Source organism: Rasamsonia emersonii (assembly GCF_000968595.1).
Source record: "Rasamsonia emersonii CBS 393.64 chromosome Unknown ctg1118621759963, whole genome shotgun sequence".
Taxonomy (NCBI): Eukaryota; Fungi; Ascomycota; class Eurotiomycetes; order Eurotiales; family Trichocomaceae; genus Rasamsonia; species Rasamsonia emersonii.
Genome location: NW_013563324.1, coordinates 93,034 through 111,007, shown reverse-complemented (window position 1 = coordinate 111,007; position 17,974 = coordinate 93,034). Strand labels below are relative to the sequence as shown.

The 17,974-nt window shown below is 53.1% G+C and overlaps 5 protein-coding genes across 5 annotated transcripts; 3 read left to right on the top strand and 2 right to left on the bottom strand.

The window, feature by feature from the left end:
- Positions 1-774: 774 nt before the first annotated feature.
- Positions 775-2,838, bottom strand: T310_0795 (DNA helicase; the record flags this gene model as incomplete). The annotated part of the gene is made up of 3 exons (XM_013476362.1): positions 775-2,055; positions 2,112-2,723; positions 2,773-2,838. 3 exons carry the CDS (start codon positions 2,836-2,838, stop codon positions 775-777), a joined length of 1,959 nt encoding a protein of 652 aa, XP_013331816.1.
- Positions 2,839-3,183: 345 nt separating this feature from the next.
- Positions 3,184-4,568, top strand: T310_0794 (Ferrochelatase; the record flags this gene model as incomplete). Its single annotated transcript, XM_013476361.1, has 3 exons — positions 3,184-3,417; positions 3,479-4,055; positions 4,111-4,568. 3 exons carry the CDS (start codon positions 3,184-3,186, stop codon positions 4,566-4,568), a joined length of 1,269 nt encoding a protein of 422 aa, XP_013331815.1.
- Positions 4,569-5,189: 621 nt separating this feature from the next.
- Positions 5,190-10,461, top strand: T310_0793 (Pentatricopeptide repeat protein; the record flags this gene model as incomplete). The annotated part of the gene is made up of 5 exons (XM_013476360.1): positions 5,190-5,414; positions 5,478-6,921; positions 7,110-7,135; positions 7,320-7,333; positions 7,422-10,461. The coding sequence occupies 5 exons, from the start codon at positions 5,190-5,192 to the stop codon at positions 10,459-10,461; spliced, it is 4,749 nt and encodes a 1,582-aa protein (XP_013331814.1).
- A 447-nt stretch (positions 10,462-10,908) lies between these two features.
- T310_0792 (squalene monooxygenase) lies at positions 10,909-12,419 on the top strand (the record flags this gene model as incomplete). The annotated part of the gene is made up of 2 exons (XM_013476359.1): positions 10,909-12,076; positions 12,151-12,419. The coding sequence occupies 2 exons, from the start codon at positions 10,909-10,911 to the stop codon at positions 12,417-12,419; spliced, it is 1,437 nt and encodes a 478-aa protein (XP_013331813.1).
- Positions 12,420-14,410: 1,991 nt separating this feature from the next.
- On the bottom strand, positions 14,411-17,812 carry T310_0791 (PAP/25A associated domain family; the record flags this gene model as incomplete). Its single annotated transcript, XM_013476358.1, has 3 exons — positions 14,411-16,821; positions 16,880-17,230; positions 17,290-17,812. 3 exons carry the CDS (start codon positions 17,810-17,812, stop codon positions 14,411-14,413), a joined length of 3,285 nt encoding a protein of 1,094 aa, XP_013331812.1.
- Between the last annotated feature and the right edge of the window lie 162 nt (positions 17,813-17,974).

Sequence of the window (17,974 nt, the reverse complement as noted above, 5' to 3'; positions counted from 1 at the left end):
AGTAATAATAATAATAATAATAATAATAATAATAATAATAATAATAATAATAATAATAATAATAATAATAATAATAATAATAATAATAATAATAATAATAATAATAATAATAATAATAATAATAATAATAATAATAATAAAAACTCCTCTTTCTTGATCAACTGAGAAGTATTGTCGTTAATAAAGATCATAATATAACTAGCAAAGAGAGAGAAACATTCTCAGAAGACTCAGATGCAGTACATACATTGACTATTATCTAGAATACGTATTTAGTCTAGATAAATTTTAACTTATATTATATTATACCTACATCCCTAGTCTATTAAGTAAATATTGACTAAGTGAATAAATAAATAAATAAAAGCTATTGGTTTAGTCAAGATATCTATTAGCTTATCAACCTAGGTACCTAAGGTATATATTGTTTAATTAAGTCTTGATTTAATTTACCTCCGCGGTAAGATGTGGATGTAATATCTGAACTTTTCTGTCCGAAGAGGAGGGAGTGTGTCCGTGCTCTGTTCATATATGTATATGTATATATGTATGTTCTGCTGATGTACTGTAATGTACCTTTTTTTTCTTTCATTCCCATTCTAATATGTTTGATATGGTATCTATTATACAAGATAATAGCAACAGCTAATTAGGACTAGACTAGACCAGGATATCATATCCATATCCATGTCGTGACATCAAAAAAAAGTGCCCTCAATCAAATACTGCGTTCTTCTCATCCATGAGTCGACATAGTTGACAGTTAATACTAGACTACCCGCCCTTCCGTTCGAAATACTCTTCAACCCGCTCGATCAGTTCTGCCTTCTTCCCCGCTGTCGACAGCTTCTGCGCAGCAAGGAATTCCTTCAGCACCGGCAGTGTCAGCTTCGACAGATCGCCTCTCTCATAGTGGCTTCGGACTTCGGCTGTCACGCCCTGTCCGCCGTCGGCCTCGGTTTTGGCCCTCTTTGACGGACCTTCCGCTGCCTCTGCTCTGCCCGGCCTCTTAGCCAGGGTCGATGTCTTGGGCTGCTCCTCGAACATCTTCCGGTACTGCGCTTCTAGCTCCTCCCCCCACGAGATGACATACTCTCCCGCCCGCTTGTCGATCTGCCGGTACCGCGGAATCGTCTTGTCCTCCGGTTGCTCCGGCAGGTCTTCGTCCAACGCGAGCGCCTGCAGAATCCGATAATGCCACTGCAGCGACGGGTTGGGGTACTTGAGAGGATCGTACTGCGCCTTGGGCAGCTGCAGCTGCTGGATCACCGTCCTCATCTGGTCGATCAACGGCTCCGGCGCCACCACCAGGTTCGTCTCCGGGTTCTGTCGGATATCGTCCGCAAATGGCAGAGGCAAAAGCCACATCCCCGGTGGGATCCTTTGCACTCCATTCTCGTCCAGCTTCTCAGCGCCTGGGAGCATCGCAGCCAGCACCGGACTTGCGTTCCGTCGCGCGATGAACCAGACAAGCGCCATCTTCTGGTCCTTGAGGAGCTTCTGATACAGGGCGGAGAATACCCGTGTCGACCCAACATAATCCTCTTCGGACGGGTAAATGAAGGTGGGATGTTTGATCGAAGCCCAGAACGGGAGGGCTGAGATCGGTTTGAATCCGATAATCTGGATCACAGGATCGCCGAAATTCCGCAATGCCTGTTGCTCCTCCGGAGTAAACGAGATTTGTTCGCCGCCGAACTTGTATGCTTTTCGTATCTCCCATTTCTCCACCGTCCGCGCGGTATCATCCGCTATCTGCGTGGTTACGCCTTTGGCGATCTCGGGTTTCTCCCCTCCTAGCCAGATATAGCAGCTTCTCGCCGGTTCCTGACGCTTGAAAATAAGATATCCCTTCACGGAAATCTTGAAACCCGGGCCGATCTCCAGTGGTATATTGGAGAACAGCGCTCGCCGGGGCACAGACTTGGAGCTGATAGAAGACAAAAGAGACTTGAGCAAAGTAATCCCGTCGCCCCCAACTGACGGGGTTTGCGTGCTGGCCGGATCAGCGGAAGGAGCTTCCGGATCGGTGGGAGAGGTTTTATAAATAATATCCTCCACAGTGTAAGTAGAGATTGAGCACGAGGAAGGAAAGAAGTGGAAGAACCCACATCATAAAACTTGGTCCTGTCGAACTCGTGATCTGGTCTGGATATGGGGAACAGCTCGATGATGACTCCAAGGTCGTACAGATCCTTCGCTCGAACAGTGGCAGCAGACCGCAAGGACCGGTCGTCGCCATGCGGATTATCGTTGTCCGTTACAACAAAGAGCCGTCTCGACAGGAAATTGGATGCCTTGGACGTGAAGATCTGGTTTGCGCAGAACAGCACGTTCGCCATCGACACCCGCTCCTTCGACGGCACCAATATCTGGTTCGTCTCCTCGTCGTCCTCCGCCAGCGCCCGAAGTTTCTTCACATCCTCAGCGGCGGGGACGTCCAGGTCAGTGAACAGGTAGCAGTGAGGGTAGGAGAGGTCGCCCCGGCTGTTCTCGTCCTCATCATAGAACTTCGACGCCTCAGTCCCAAAAAACAACACGCCCATCATGTCCTTCGGGTTGGAGATGATGCGCTGCTGCATCAGGTGGTATGCACATTTGATGGCGGCTCTCGCGGGCGACTCTGGCCCGGCTTTCTTCAGATCAGCGCTGGGCCGGGGCGCCAGCATGGATTCGCTGACTTCGATCGCGAAGAGAACGGCATCGTTCACTGATTTATATCCCTGATCGATCGTCAGCAGCGGCTACTGGCTATCTCTGGTGCAGCCATACCGTCTCGTCGATCTCCTCTTCTTCCTCGACGGCCTCGTCCTCTCGCGAGTCGTGTGGATCAGCCATTTTGGACACTATATCATCTCCTGAGCTGAGTTCAACTTCAGAAAATCAGCTTTAGAAAAGTGTAGATGCACTGCTGCCTGCTCGTGTCGGTGACGCGATGCCGACGCGGGGAGACACGATGGTCACGTGACGCCCGGCCATTGATGACTTCCGCCTTCGGTCTGATTGGTGGGCTTCCCCGGGTTTTCCCAATGCAGCCGGAGCTGTGCCATCCGAACCGTTCCAGTCAATTCGGGGTCTTGCCAAGATATCTATCTATATTTTTTTATTCACATCTCCATTCCAATCTTGGTCTCTTTCCTCTTATATAGCAGCGACTGAGGTCGTCTGCAAGTGCCAGCCACCATGGCGCTGCGCAATCCCTTCTTAATACCCGGGCGCATAAGCTCAAGCTATCCATGTGCCAACATCAGACCCGCGGCGCGGAGTCTTCTAGCATGCAATTGGAATCAGAGGTCTGGCCTGGCGACGTCGGTGTCGCCGGCGAAGGGCTCCAAAGGCCCGACGGCCATGGTCTTTCTCAACATGGGCGGCCCGTCAACGACCGACGATGTTGAGGACTTCTTGAGCCGATTATTTGTAGGTGCTGCCTCTTCTCCCTGCTAGAGTCTACAGCTGACCGGTTCTGTTCCATTTCTAGGCCGATGGCGACTTGATACCGCTTGGACGTCTTCAGAAATACCTTGGCCCTCTCATCGCTCGCCGCCGAACCCCAATGATCCAAAAACAATACGCAGACATCGGAGGCGGGTCCCCGATTCGCAAGTGGTCGGAATACCAATGCGCGGAGATGTGCAAGATTTTGGATGAGATTTCCCCCGAGACGGCGCCGCATAAGCCATACGTCGCGTTCAGATACGCAGCACCGCTGACGGAGGAGATGTACGCGAAACTGCTGGAGGACGGGTTTGGCAGAGGCCGGGGCGGTCGCGCGGTTGCATTCACGCAGTATCCTCAATACTCCTGTTCCACGACGGGGAGCTCTCTCAATGAGCTGTGGAAATGGAGGAACCGCCTCGAGGGCCGGCGCGCCAACGAAGACGAGGAGGGCACGATCCAGTGGAGCGTGATCGACCGGTGGCCGACGCATCCGGGCCTGGTCGAGGCGTTTGCGAAGAACATCGAGGACCAGCTGGCGACGTACCCCGAAGAGCGGAGGAATTCAGTCGTGCTGCTGTTCTCCGCCCACAGCTTGCCCATGAGCGTTGTCAATCGAGGTCAGTTGCTGCGCGCTTTCTATCCCATGGCTGATGGGCGCTGACAAGACCCCAGGCGACCCGTATCCGGCCGAGGTTGCTGCGACGGTGCACGCCGTCATGCAGCGTCTCGGGTTTTCCAACCCCTACCGGCTCTGCTGGCAGTCCCAGGTGGGACCATCCGCCTGGCTGGGAGCTCAGACGAACGATACGGTGCAAGAGTACGTCAAACGGGGGCAGACGGACATAATCCTCGTCCCCATTGCTTTTACCAGCGACCACATCGAGACGCTCTACGAACTCGACCTGGAAGTCATCAAGGAGGCCAACCATCCCGGGGTCAAGAGGGCCGAGAGTCTGAATGGGAGCCCGATCTTCATCCGAGCCCTCGCAGAGATTGCCCGCGACCACTTGCAGAGCGGAGAGAAGTGCTCGCGGCAGATGACGCTGCGGTGCCAGGGGTGCCGCAGCGAACGGTGTTTGGAGCAGAAGAAGTTCTTTGGAGGAGAGCAGCTGGCCTCTCTGGTGCGGTAGCTGCAGTCACGCAATGGCGTGCCTTGGTGGCGTTGCGGCGTAGTGTCTACCGTAGCATCTAGTTGGATAGGTAGATGGTGTATTTACTGTAATGTACGATATGCATGAGTTGTTCGTGTGTCAGAAATGGATGTTCCTGAGTATGCCAGCTAAGAAAAATGGCAGCCTGGCCTTTTAGACCCTTTCGACAACGTGGACGTCGGGCATTATATGGTTTTGTGCCTGGAGCGTCGTGACGCTGATAGGCGGGGATGCAGCCTCCGCACGGGGCTGGCAGCGTCGCTTCGGCTTCGGAGTCCGGCGATCCATCTTATCGCCCGCAAGATAAGCTCGTTGACATTATTAATAATTAGCAGGACTGCCAGCTCATGCACGGCGCCAGTGCCTGGGCTGCTGTCGCAAACTCAATCGGCCTGGCAGCTGGGCGACAGTCAACTGCCGAAGTTTGGACGAGGTCGTCATTATTATCCCGTCCACTCCCCTCTGTGTCACCCGCGTCTTCCGTTGTACTAGACTAGTCTTCGCCGTCCGCAATGCCTGGCTGTGGGATGCTGGAAGGCGTATCTGCTTCTCTCTAGAGTCTTGACCAAGTAACGGAGACTACCCCGCGCGCCTGACATCATGGAGAACGACGCTCCTTTCGTCGTGGAAGCGGATGAGGATGCACGCCTGCGTGCTGCAAGGGAGGGAAGCGAGCACGTCTCTGAAGCGACGCCGTTGCTTCTAGAAGGCAATTCGGAATCGCCTGCTGCCGCTGGCTCCCTAGACGAAGACGACGCCTGCATTCAGAAGCCTTGGCTTGGAGTAGACGGTTTTGAGGAAAAGCCGCTGTGGAGAAGACCATCGGTGAGCACACCGTTATCTGTGTCGACACGATACTCATCTGGACTCGCGCTGATCCTCGTCTAGATATGGTGGTTGATTCTCCCTCTGCTGCCGTTTACGCTGGCCTTCGGTGGACTGACCGTGCCCAAGCTGAACCTGATCCTCAACCTCATCTGCAGAGACTACTTCTCCGATCTGGCGTCCAAAGATCCGCAGCAGTTCACCCATCTGCCGGTCATCTTTGGTGACAACAACGACCAATGCAGGATCCCGGAGGTGCAGTCCCGCGTGATGCGGTTCAACCTGTACTACACTCTGGTGTCAGGACTTTTGTCGGCGGTGATGAGCCCTCGACTGGGCGATCTGTCCGATCGGTACGGACGCACACCACTCCTGGCCCTCTCGACGCTTGGCGTCCTGGTGGGAGAGATGTTTACCATCATTGTCGCAACCAGGCCCGAGACGGCCTCGGTGAAACTGCTCCTGGTGGGCGCCGCCGTCGATGGTCTCTGCGGATCATTCACGACCGGCATCGCCCTGGTGAACTCGTACGCAGCCGACTGCACCCCTCCAGAGAGGCGGAACGTCGTCTTTGGTTACTTTCACGGGGTCCTGTTCACCGGTCTCGCGTTGGGGCCCTTTCTGGTTGGTCTTCTGATCAAGCTGACCGGCAACGTCGTCGACGTCTTCTACACGGTTCTGGGCTGCCACGCCTTTTACTTTCTCATGGTGACTTTTGTCGTTCCCGAATCGGTGTCGAGGGAGCGCCAGCTGATAGCCCGCGAAAAACATCGCGCAAAGCAGCTGGACGAGGAGGGCAGCTCCGCTTGGGTTTGGAACCCAATGAACCTGTTGAAGCCTTTGGGGATTCTTTTCCCAAAGGTCGATGTGCCGGGGCTGTCTCCCCACCGGCGAAGTCTTCTTGCGGCCCTGCGGAGAAACCTCATTCTCCTGGCCTCGATTGACACGTTGTTGTTTGGGGTAGCCATGGGCACGATGCAGGTCATCGTGATCTACGCCGAATATATGTACGGATGGGGCAACTACGAATCCAGCCATTTTGTGTCCCTTGCCAGTACCGTCCGTGTGATCACTCTGCTGGCGGTGCTGCCGACGGTAACGCGACTGGTGCGCGGACCCCAGAGCGGGCGACAGGTCAACTCGGGGTGCGACATGCTGGACATTGGCATTATCCGGCTGTCGATTCTGTTCGATCTGGCAGGATACATTGGGTATACCACCGTCCGCACCGGCGGCCTGATGATGCTGTCGGCGATGATTGCGGCCTTCGGGGGCATGGGCTCGCCGACGCTGCAGTCGTCGCTGACGAAGCACGTCCCTCCGGAGCGCACCGGACAGATCCTGGGCGCAACGGGGCTCTTGCATGCGCTTGCCCGTGTCGTTGCGCCGACCGTGTTCAACCTGATCTACAGCGTGACGGTAGGAAAGTTCACGCAGGCGGTCTTCGTCTGCCTTGCCTCGGTGTTTGGACTGGCCTTTATCCTGAGCTGGTTTATTCAGCCGAATGGTATGTTCTGTCAAACTAATAACAGAAACAGAAACAGGACCGCTAACTTGTGCATTATTCAGTTTATTTCCCGCCGTCACCTCCTTCCAGTCCCCCTGCGGAGCCAACATATGGCGCATTGGATGAGGAAGATGCGTTGCGTTCATAATTGTGTTTTTTTTTTGTTGTAAAGTATTGATTTTGTTTAGAGGGAATTTTCGTTCAGATCTATGGCGTATGTATCCGGTTTAGCTATTCGTTCGAGGGATACTGTATTTTATGAATTTTATGAATTTCTTTTTATCCATAGTAGACAATTGTTGTCTGGTCACACAGTAGCAGAAACAATTTCTGACAGTTTGGACTGACTGCAATAACTGCAAGAATTATGTCATGCAATTAAGTAATTTTCTGTCAAGTTGAATCTATTTGAGTAAGTAATAATATTAAGAGTAGATTGTGTACTGTTGTGTTATAAAGTAATCAGGTACAAGTGCTTGAATGAGCTTGATTGGTGACAGATCACGGGAGTGGTTGCGGGCACATGACTCGGCCTGCTGCGCTGCCGGAAAATTTCCAGCTCTCCGACGGCTCGAGAGACTGTTTTCCTCGACGTCGCTTCTTCAACAGACGTCTTTTATTTTATCGATCGTCAACTCTCGTTACGCCCATTTCTCGGTTTGTTTCTCTTCATTTTGCACATTCCTCCACTCAATTGACCTCAATGCATCTTCTCATGTCCCGTCCTTGATTGAGGTTCCCTCGCGGTATCCTCCTGCCTCTTTTCTTCTCACGCTCCTCTCAATGTTGTCCAAGCGCGGCGGATCCGCGACGGTGCCCTCCAGGAACGCCCTCCGGGTGCTTCGACGCCTCGCACTGGCTGGTTCGACGGTTGGGAGCGTCTGTACGATTGCGACCATCACCTACGATGTGCACCGCCGGGTCCGCGTCGCCGAGCGCATCATCGAGAACAAACGGACCATCCAGTCCTCCACTCCGTACTACAATGCCACCGCCGCGGCCAAAAGACTCGCGCGGATGATAGAAGCCGCGGAGGAAGGGGAGTTCGACGGTCTGGAGTCTTTGAAAGGGGAGGGCTGGAAGAAGTCCTCCGGGTCAAACGGGTCCGGGCAGAGCAGTGGTGGTGCCTCGTCAGCAGAAGACCCTGGCGGCAGTGATCCTACAAAACCAAAGTCGACCGTCCCTCTCATAAAACCTCCAAGATGGCCCCTGGAGCATGCACCAATTCTTACGGGTCCCAAGATACCAGAGCTAGCCAACGCGGCGGTTTCGAAGGACGCAGACAAAGACATGTCCCAGAATGAAACGACAACTACGGATTCGGGGTCTGTGAAGATCACTCCTGATCCAGCCTCTTGCCTCGAGACGATTCGTTCTCTGCTTGACCGTGACCGTATCATCGAGGCGGCGGAGGTGTTCCTCAATGCCCACCCGCCCACTGTGAAAGGCCTGTCCTCCGAGCGACGAGAGCTCGCATTGAAGATTTTTTACCTCAATTGCAGGGAGGAGAACGTCTTCATTGCAAGGAGCATATTCGAGCGCCTTGAGGCCATCGATCATATTTCGCCGCGCATGTGGAAGGTGCTAATCGTGGCGTTGGCAAGCAGAGGTGCTGTTGAGTCGGCTGCCCAGCTCTACATGAGATATAGGAACACCATCCCCTTGCCGCCGTTCATGATCGACGTAGTCCTGAGATCTCTGCTCGAGTCCCACCGACTCCGGGCTGCGAGATGGCTGATGTACGGGAGCATCAAGCACGACAAAGATTGCGGCCTGTGCGGCATATTCCTGGCCGGGCTGTGGAGGAAGACCAGGAATATCGATCTTCTCAACGGACAGTTCAAGAAATTGCTCTCTCTGCTCCCGAGGTTTGGGAAGCGGCCAACCGAGAAGCTCTTCAACCCTGTGCTGAAAGCATATGTGGAGTTTGGCCGGATGGCGGATGCAGAGGCCCTGGTGCACGACATGCAGACGAAATATGATGTCCCTCTCAGTTGTCGAACCATGGGTCTGCTGCTGTACGCCAAGGCACTGGCCTGTGAATGGGATGCGGTCGAGCAGGGATTGCAGGAGATGCATGATCTCCAATTCACGAAGAAGCGGGAGGATTTCCTGGGGGTTTTCGACCGGATCTTTCTGGAATATTGGGTGTCCCATTCGGGGACCGCAATCCGGGACTTCTTCTTCCGCTGCGTGGAGAAGTTTTCGATCGTGCCAGATCGAGTTCTATACGAACATGTTCTGGAGGCCTTCGTGGAGAAAGGCGACGTGAACATGGTGGCGGAATTGATCCGTTTTGCGCGGGATCGCAAGTGGAACATTCCCTTCGATGAAGAGGAGTTCGTGGAAATGCTCCGCGAACGGCGGCTCGCCCGCGAGCGCAGTCCCACGGGGTTCTGGCAGATGCTGCAGGCTGCTCGAGTGAAGTACGGGCAGTCGGCGGCCTCGCAGCAGATTCTGGGATATGACCAACGCTCGCTTCCCTTGCCGGAAGTCAACATGATGCCCGGCACGTTCAGCTGGCCCGCTTGGTACGAGAGGACGATGGAGGAGGTGTTGCCGCCGCGGACTGCGGATCAGTTCCAGCGACTCGAGAAGCGGATGAGTCATTATATGCATGCGGGCAACAACAAGGAGGCCTTGAAGGCGTTCGAGGAAGCAAAAGCGTCGCGTTTCCTGTTAAAGCCGGTCCATATTGAACTGGCGGTGATCGCGACTCTGGTTGAGCATGGTCTGGATTCGGCTCGAGCGCTGATCGAAGAGGAGTGGAGAACTCTCCGCCAAACGACGCGTTTCTTCCCGCTGTTTTTCCGTCAGGTTACAGAGTGTCAGCCGGTCCATGAAACCGAGGTGATCAAGCTGGCGGTCTTTCGCTTCTACAATCTCTGTTGGGAGTCGCCTTTTTTGCTCGTGAAACACCACTTTATGATTTCCACCGCGCACCAGCTGATCAAGAGGGACAAATACGATGCGGCCCTGGATCTGCTGACCACGGCGTACAAATCTCGCTGGGGCCGCCGCGATAAGTTCGACGGGACGTGCATGAAGATGTTTGTGCGCGCGTTCGCGGCCAAGGACCGGCTGAAGGGGGTGCGGTGGTGCATTCTGACGGGCCTCTCGCGGGGGTCGGCCGTGAACAAGGACTTCGTGGTCGAGGTGCGCCGGGTGCTGGCGGCGCTGCGACTGAAGCCGCGGTGGCAGCGGACGCTGCGGGGGAAAGAGCGCAGGGTGTATCTCGCGTATCTGGACTTCCTGGCGGATCTGCTGGAGAAGAAGAGCGAAGGCGTTCCGGAGCTGCTCGAGCTGCGGGTCAACCGGACGGAGAAGCACCGGGGCCGCAAGCTGAGGGCGTGGACGCCGAGCGACGACCGTCCCCGGTGCAACTTTGCCAGCGTGCGGCGCATCGTCGAGGCGTGGGACGAGGAGTATGAGCTGGACAGGCTGTGCGGGTGGCTGCATGCGCACAATCCGCAGACATTGCTGAGGCAGTGGAACCAAAGGCGGGTTCTGGAAATGGGGGAATGCTATGTCGAGAAGTGATCAGGTATACTCTACGAATCGCTAGATATCCTTCAATGTGTACTGTATTGGCTAGACTACAAGTTGTATATAGATGGATGAAATTAATCTCGCAAGTCTCTACTAGTTCCACTACAGTAACAGTCCTCAGTCAGAACAAAAAACAGTAAATAAGCAGAAAATAAAATAAAATAAACAAATCAAAATAACAATAATAATAGTATTAAATAGTGTTATTGCATGCCTGACAGGTGATCCGGGGACTGCAGTGCCGGCCACGTGCTAGCCCGATTCAGGGACTAGTCAATCACATGCAAAGCTCAACGTTCGACCGACCTCACGCCACACCTGTCCGCCAGAACTTTTCAATTCCTTTCAATTTCTTTTTCGCGCCCTCCCTCCGGCCCTATCATGCTGCAATTGCTCGAATCCCTCCCTCGCCACTGACCTCTCCCCCCGTCGTTCCGTATGTCGTCCACTACCACCGCCACGATCGCCTCGGAGGCTGCCGAGGAGCGCAGACGAGTCCACCACCAGGCCGATGTGCTGATTGTCGGGGCGGGCATCGCCGGCTGTGCCTTGGCGGTGGCCCTGGGGAGACAGGGACGGAGTGTCTTGCTGCTGGAGAAGTCGCTCAAGGAGCCTGACCGTATCATCGGCGAGTTCCTGCAGCCCGGCGGCGTGCAGGCGCTGGAGCAGCTGGGCCTGAGCGACTGCCTGGAGGGCATTGATGCCATCCCCGCCAAGGGCTACGACGTCATCTACCACGGCGAGCATGTGCAGATCCCCTATCCCAAGGAGGACGGCCCTTCGTCGCCTGCCGCCGAGGGCCGGTCCTTCCACCACGGCCGCTTCGTCATGAAGCTGCGCGAGGCCGCCATGGCGAGCCCCAATGTCACCGTTGTCGAGACCACCGCGACCTCGCTCATCACGGCGCCCCGGACGAAAGAAGTTATTGGTGTCGAGTGCACGAGCAAGGGCGCCGACACCCCGGACTGCTACTTCGCGCCCCTGACGGTCGTCGCAGACGGATACGCGTCCAAATTCCGGAAAGACCACCATCCGCACACGCCCAAGGTCAAGTCGAGGTTCTGGGGCCTCGAGCTGATCGACGCGGAGCTGCCGATGAAGTACCACGGACACGTCGTGCTGAGCGACAACCCGCCCGTGCTGCTGTACCAGATCGGAACGCACGAGACGCGGGCGCTGGTCGACATCCCCGAGAACCTCCCGTCGGCGTCGGTGAAGAACGGGGGCGTCAAGGCCCATCTGCGGAATGTCGTGCTGCCCTCGCTGCCCGAGTGCGTGCAGCCGTCTTTCCTCGCGGCCATCGAGAAGGGCAATCTCCGCTCCATGCCCAATTCGTTCCTGCCCCCGGCCACGAACAAGACGCCCGGGCTGATCATCCTGGGAGATGCGTTGAACATGCGCCATCCGCTGACGGGCGGCGGCATGACGGTGGCCTTCAACGACGTGGTGATGCTGCGGGATCTGTTGAGTCCGGAGAAGATCCCTACTTTTGCAGACACGGACCGGGTGATGAAGCAGATGTCCACGTTCCACTGGCGGCGAAAGAGCTTTGCGTCGGTGATCAACATTCTAGCCCAGGCGCTGTACAGTCTTTTTGCGGCTGATGGTATTCTCTTCCTCTTCAACAAAAACTCTTATTATCTATTCTGATAAACTAACTCGTATTCTTCTATTCTCTAGATGACAACCTCCGCATTCTCCAACGCGGCTGCTTCCGCTACTTCCAGCTCGGCATGATCGACGGACCCATCGGCCTGCTCGCAGGCCTGATCAAGCAGCCCTCGGTTCTGTTCTGGCACTTCTTCTCCGTCGCCTTCCTCTCCATCTGGCTGCTGTTCGCCGAGACGCCGTTCTACCGGTGGCCGCTGGCCATTTTCCGGTCCTTTGCCGTCTTCTGGACTGCCTGCGTCGTTATCTTTCCGTATATCTTTGCTGAGATGAGGCGATAGCAAAAAAAAGGTTGATTTATTTTATTTTTGATTTTGTTTTATTGTCTTGTACTGTATGTACATGCACTGTACACCTTTTTTTTTTCTGTTTGTGTGTGTTTTATTTTTGTAATTTTTTTCCCCTTTTTTTCTTTTTTCTTGGTTCTTTGTTCTTTACAGGAAAAGATAGAAAGGAGGAAAGAAAGAAAGAAAGAAAAGAAGGAAGAGAAAGAGACCCTTGAAGGGAAACAGAAACAAGACAGGACAGACAGGACAAACAGACAAACAAACAAACAAAAATAACCCTTGTAATATTTTAATCATCACCTTCTTCTTCTTCTTCTTCTCCTTCTTATTTTTCTTTTTTTTCTTTTCTTTGTCTTAGTGTTTTTTGTGTCTCAACTTCTCTACTTCTCTACTTCTTCTGGGGTTATATACATACATACATCCATACACGATTGACATACAATACAGATACAGACAACAATACATAGATAACATAGATAGATACATGGATAATATACAGTGTTCTTCCTTCCTCCCTCTCGATTTGGGAGTTCTTTTTATTCTTGGTCTGTCAGTCTTGTTGTGTACAGTACAGTACAGTACATGTATATGCGTGCATCTCTCTCTCTGTACTCGAGATTTAATTTAATTTAATAAAAAAAACTTATTACCTATGGTTGTGTTTTTTTTTTCATTTTGTCTGTGTCTGTCTGTTTGATTGATTACACTTCATTTTAATTATTATTTTTTTTAAAAAAACGGTGAACAAAAAAAAGGAAATGAAATTGTATTTTCCCTCTGCTTTCTCTCTCTCTTTCTCTCTCTTTCTCTCTTTCTATATGTATGTATGTGGATACAAGGCTTTGCTGGCTGGCTGGTTGGCTCGTGTCTTGTTTTTTTTTCCTCTTCTTTTCCCTTTCGTCTCATCTTGATGATCTGACTAGATAGATAGATAGACAATATCCGCGCACTGATTAAATCTAATCAATCCAACTGTATACAGACAGAAGAAAGCTTTATTTATAGTATGCTGTAGTGGCTATTATTAATCTTTTTTTATTCCTTTGTTTTCATTCATTCTCTAGATACATTCATTCCCAACCACATTCGTCATTAGAATGTGCTGCAGCCAACCCAGCCAGCTAGGAAGTGCCCTGCTGGCTGACCGACTGACTCGTCACGCTGGATAGATACGTACAGTACAAAACGTTGTGCAACATGAAGAGGAGTGCGTGGAAGTGGCTGGACTGTCAGGACTCTTGTTTTCTCCGGAATGTGCACTCGTCCCTGGGAATGATGGAACGATGAAACGACGGAACGACGGAACTCCTTGCCAGCACGCAACCTGCATTTCTGCAAAGTGCCCGACGGCATCGCATAGCCATCGGAGACGGCACTACCCTTCTCAAGGGCGTCAATCCATCGCACTGGCTCTGTCAACTTCGGTATCCTGCAAACAGTGCATCAATCCGGATCTCAACCACCCGACCAACCCTCCCCATCAAACCTAGTTACATTATCAAAATCACCAAAACAAAGAAGCAGCCTGAACCCAGTCAGGGCAAGGTATTTCTCTCTCGCCTGCAATGGAAACAACCTGTAACACGCCCTCCGGAAAAGTGCTCGCCACCGGCCAGTATGCAGTAGAAGATCGCATTGCGGAATGGCTGAAACGGCAAAATCAGAAATAACACAATAACAAGTCCCAACTCTGAAAATCAGCTGATGGTATATTTGCTCGAACCCGCCAAATGAATTTTGCAGACCTTGTAGTACAACCATCATGACAGCATAACGGCGCAAAGAAAAATGAACAAAGAAAAGGGTAACAAAAAAAAAGGAAAAGAAAAGAAAAGAAACAGAGAAAAGAAACAAACGCCCCGCTTCTGAATATGGAAAGCTAATACAACGATGAACGGCTGCTATAGCTCGGCGAAATGTCTTACCTTGCCACTCCCGGTAAGGTAATGTTGAGCATGAAGGTGAACTGTTTGGTACTACCCTCTTCATCCACCCTTTCTCAAGGACTCATCCGCTGGAAGAGGCTCCACCCCATTAGTATGGTGCGCTTCCGCTGTAGATTTGTTGTTTCGTTTATGCTTTCTCTTCGTGGTTTGCCAGCCGCCATTTGCATTTGCATTTGCAGTTCCTGAGTCCCGTCCTCCAGACGCAGGAGGCACACCGTCAGGCTTGCGCGGTAGCGAAGTTGGCTGTGACTCTTTTCGATCAGAGGAATGGCTTGCCTCCTGCCCGCCCTTGATCTTTCCTTTGTGGTTGACGCCATTTACTTTCTCCGATTCGAAACCGTTCACCCGACGTTTCGCGGTTGGAGACGGTGCCTCAGACCCTGTATTCCGATTCGCGTTTGCTGTGTTGTGCTTGTCCCGCGAATTAAAGTGACGGTGATCCGAAGTCTCTTTGGCTGGCAATTGTTCAGAGCTCTGCTGCCCCGGCTTGGCCTTCTTCCCTTCTGTCGCAGATGGTGACTCATTCTTGCCATCCGACAAATGCAAATTTTGGAGTTGGCCACTAAGACCTCCGGACCTTCCTTCCTGCCCATTAACCATCGTCTCATTGCTGACAGCCTGGCTATAGCCTTCCTGGTTCCGCTTTGGCACGGAAAAATGATGGCTAGATTCATAGCTCGCGGGTTCTTGTGAATCCGCAGATAACCCGTCTGATGTTCGGGCAGGAGTATCCCAGCTGAGGTCATCTTCATTCGGCGTATGGTGACCCGCACGGTCTCCATGAGAAGTGTTACGCTGGTCATGGAGGGGCACAGAACCATCTACTATCAAGGGACCGCGGTCTTTAGAAGGCGTTGGCCGGGTTGTAGTCGGCGTTGACGGGGACACGTCCTGTGTATTTGGCACAGTCCCGTGATCGGAGACCATACCATATGATTCGGAAAACGCCAACCCGGAAGAGCGATAGTCCAGCACAGTTGGAACGAACGGTGACATGGTCGCAGGCAGAGACATCGCCATCAGGTTCTGGTGGTAGACTTGTTGCTGGGCAGGACCACCAAGATAGTATCCAACGTATTCCGACGGCCGATGTTCATCAACCAAGGCGGGTGGAGAGAAACTAGGGAGCTGCTGGCTGGAGAGAAAGCTGGATTCACCACCCTCGCTCGGATTCGCGCCAGGCGAGCTTGGCATCAAGCGCTCTCTCGAGCCATGTGAATTTTCGCTGGGCTGCGGTGGTGAATAAAGCGAATTTAGACTCTGCATCACTGGGGAGTGCGCCGATCTTGCAGGCTGAGAATGTGAGCGGAGTGAGCCTCCCGGTGACCCGTTTGCGACCGAGGACCGACGAGGATTCCGGCGAAGGTCCGGAACGGCAGCGCTGGCGGATGGCGACGGAGGGTTTGTATTGCTTCCCTGCACGCCGGATACGGGGACCGGGATGTAACTAGGACCGTAAAAGACCGGTTGTCGGAGGGAAGACGTCAATGGAGGATGGCTCACCGTGCCAGCTCGAGCTCGAGAATTCTCGTCAGCATGAACCTCGGGTTGAGGTTGAGGAAACGGAAATTGGATCAAGGGTTGGCGGATGAGAACAGGAGGCGGCCGCCCGGTCAGAAGGGATTGATTGTGAAGCTGCATGCGGAGCTCTTGTTCCTGCGCTTGGAGGATCTGAATTTGCTGATACAGCTGATCATGTAGCAGGAACTGTGCCTGCTGCTGCGCCTGAAGAGTCATTTCAGGGGTCAATCCAAGGTGATTGGGACGGAAGTTATTGTTGTTGTTGGCCCTGTTGGCGCCGTTGGATGTCCGACGACCGGCGTTATTTCCCCCTCGTCCATACTGGTTGGAGTGTCTCGCACCACGGCCACCTCCTCGTCCGCCGCGGGAGGAAGGCTGAGATGGGGTTGGCGCCAGAACGGGCCGTGGTTGTGGCGGTGGTTTCTCCCAAACTCGCTCCTCCTCCGGCGGGAACACATACTGCTCACAACACTTCTCCAAGTCGGCTTCAGCCACGGCTTTGAACGCCCTTCGAAGTTCCATATGGACACCGCGAAACGAAGTGTCATCGGCAGTATTCCCCAGATTTCGGGTCGTGTTGAACGGCTCCTCGACACACAACCGGTTGTTCTGCAATAGGTGCCAGCCTTTCGCCTCCTTGGGTATCAATTTGCCTTCCCGGACCGAAATCACATATTTCTCGTAGTTGACCTCATGGCCATAATAGCGGAAAAACTGAAAGAGCAGTTCAGCCAGCGATTGTTTATTTTTGCGCCCAAAGCCAACGAGGGACTCCAGGTTGTCGTCAAAGGAAACCTGCACCCCATTTGGTGCTATCCGCTGTTTGTGAGGACGTGTGTGGAGGCTCGGCAAGATAGGAGGGTCCCTTGTCTGTAGGAAATTGATGATCAAGCAGATCCATGTGTAGGAGCTTAGTGTGCCACCGAGAGCTGGAAGACAAGGTCAGCGACGAGGGACCATAGACGGTGTATTTATCTCCAAACGCACCTGCATCATTTAAGACCCTCCGCTTTGTCCAATACTTCACGATCATGGCTAAGGGTCGTACCCGCTCATCAATGTCCACATAGGTCCGGATCATGCGTGTATTCTCCAAGGCCAATGTGTTATTGACATTCATGTCACATGCCAACTTTAACTCTGGGTCCCAGATTTTCACAATAGGCACTTTTGCATGAGAAACACAAACGACCCGCTCCATGCCATCTGGTGCAGAACATGTCAGTCTGGGGCTGGACGCTAAGAAGAAAACAGGGAAAGACCCACGATTTGCCAAAACCTCTGCCAATAAGCACACATGCTCCAGCTCCTTATACGGTGTTGTAATGCAAATATCCACTGCCTTCAGTGAGTCATGACGTTCTTCCAGCCGCTATCTACCGGTGGTTAAAACGTACCATCCGAGTCACTGGAGCAGAGCTTATTGCCTGACGACCCAAATACATGGACCTTGATATCATTGCCCGGCCATTGTTTGTTGAAGAGCTTCTCCAACTTCTGGACCAGTTGCCGTCTCCGATCGTCACTCTCTGCCGACGGCAGTAATCGGTCATAGAGCTCTCCCATTTCTCTGTTCAGCTTTTCCTCCTCTTCGGGCTCGAGCCGTTCCTTCAACCCGACCTTCTCCTCCGGCAGCAAGTCTCCACCGAGGCTGTATGGCATCCTCCGGCGGAAAAAGGCCATGCCCGTCTCATACTTGCAACCCCCGGGCGGTCTCCGATAGGACGGCGCAGGATTCGTCTCGGATTGGGTGGAGTGTGGAGATGTACTTCGACGGCGCGGAGAGGGAGATCGCGAATGAAAGGAGAGTCCGCGGGAGCGCTGGTAAGGGGTAGAGGGTAGGGAGCTTGATTGCTGAGATCCAAGAGAGGGTCGTGCAGGCCCATCGGTAGTAGATGCGTCAGGCGGTCGCCATGCCATGGTGGATGGCTGCTCCGACGCTATCGGTGAGACGTCACCTGGACTCTGAGAATGTGTATGATTCCCATGGGTAGATGAGGTCATCCAGCGATTCCAACGTTGCGGGACAACGTTGGCCCTCAAAGAGGGTTAATCCAGCAGAGGCGGGCGATCTCAGGGTTA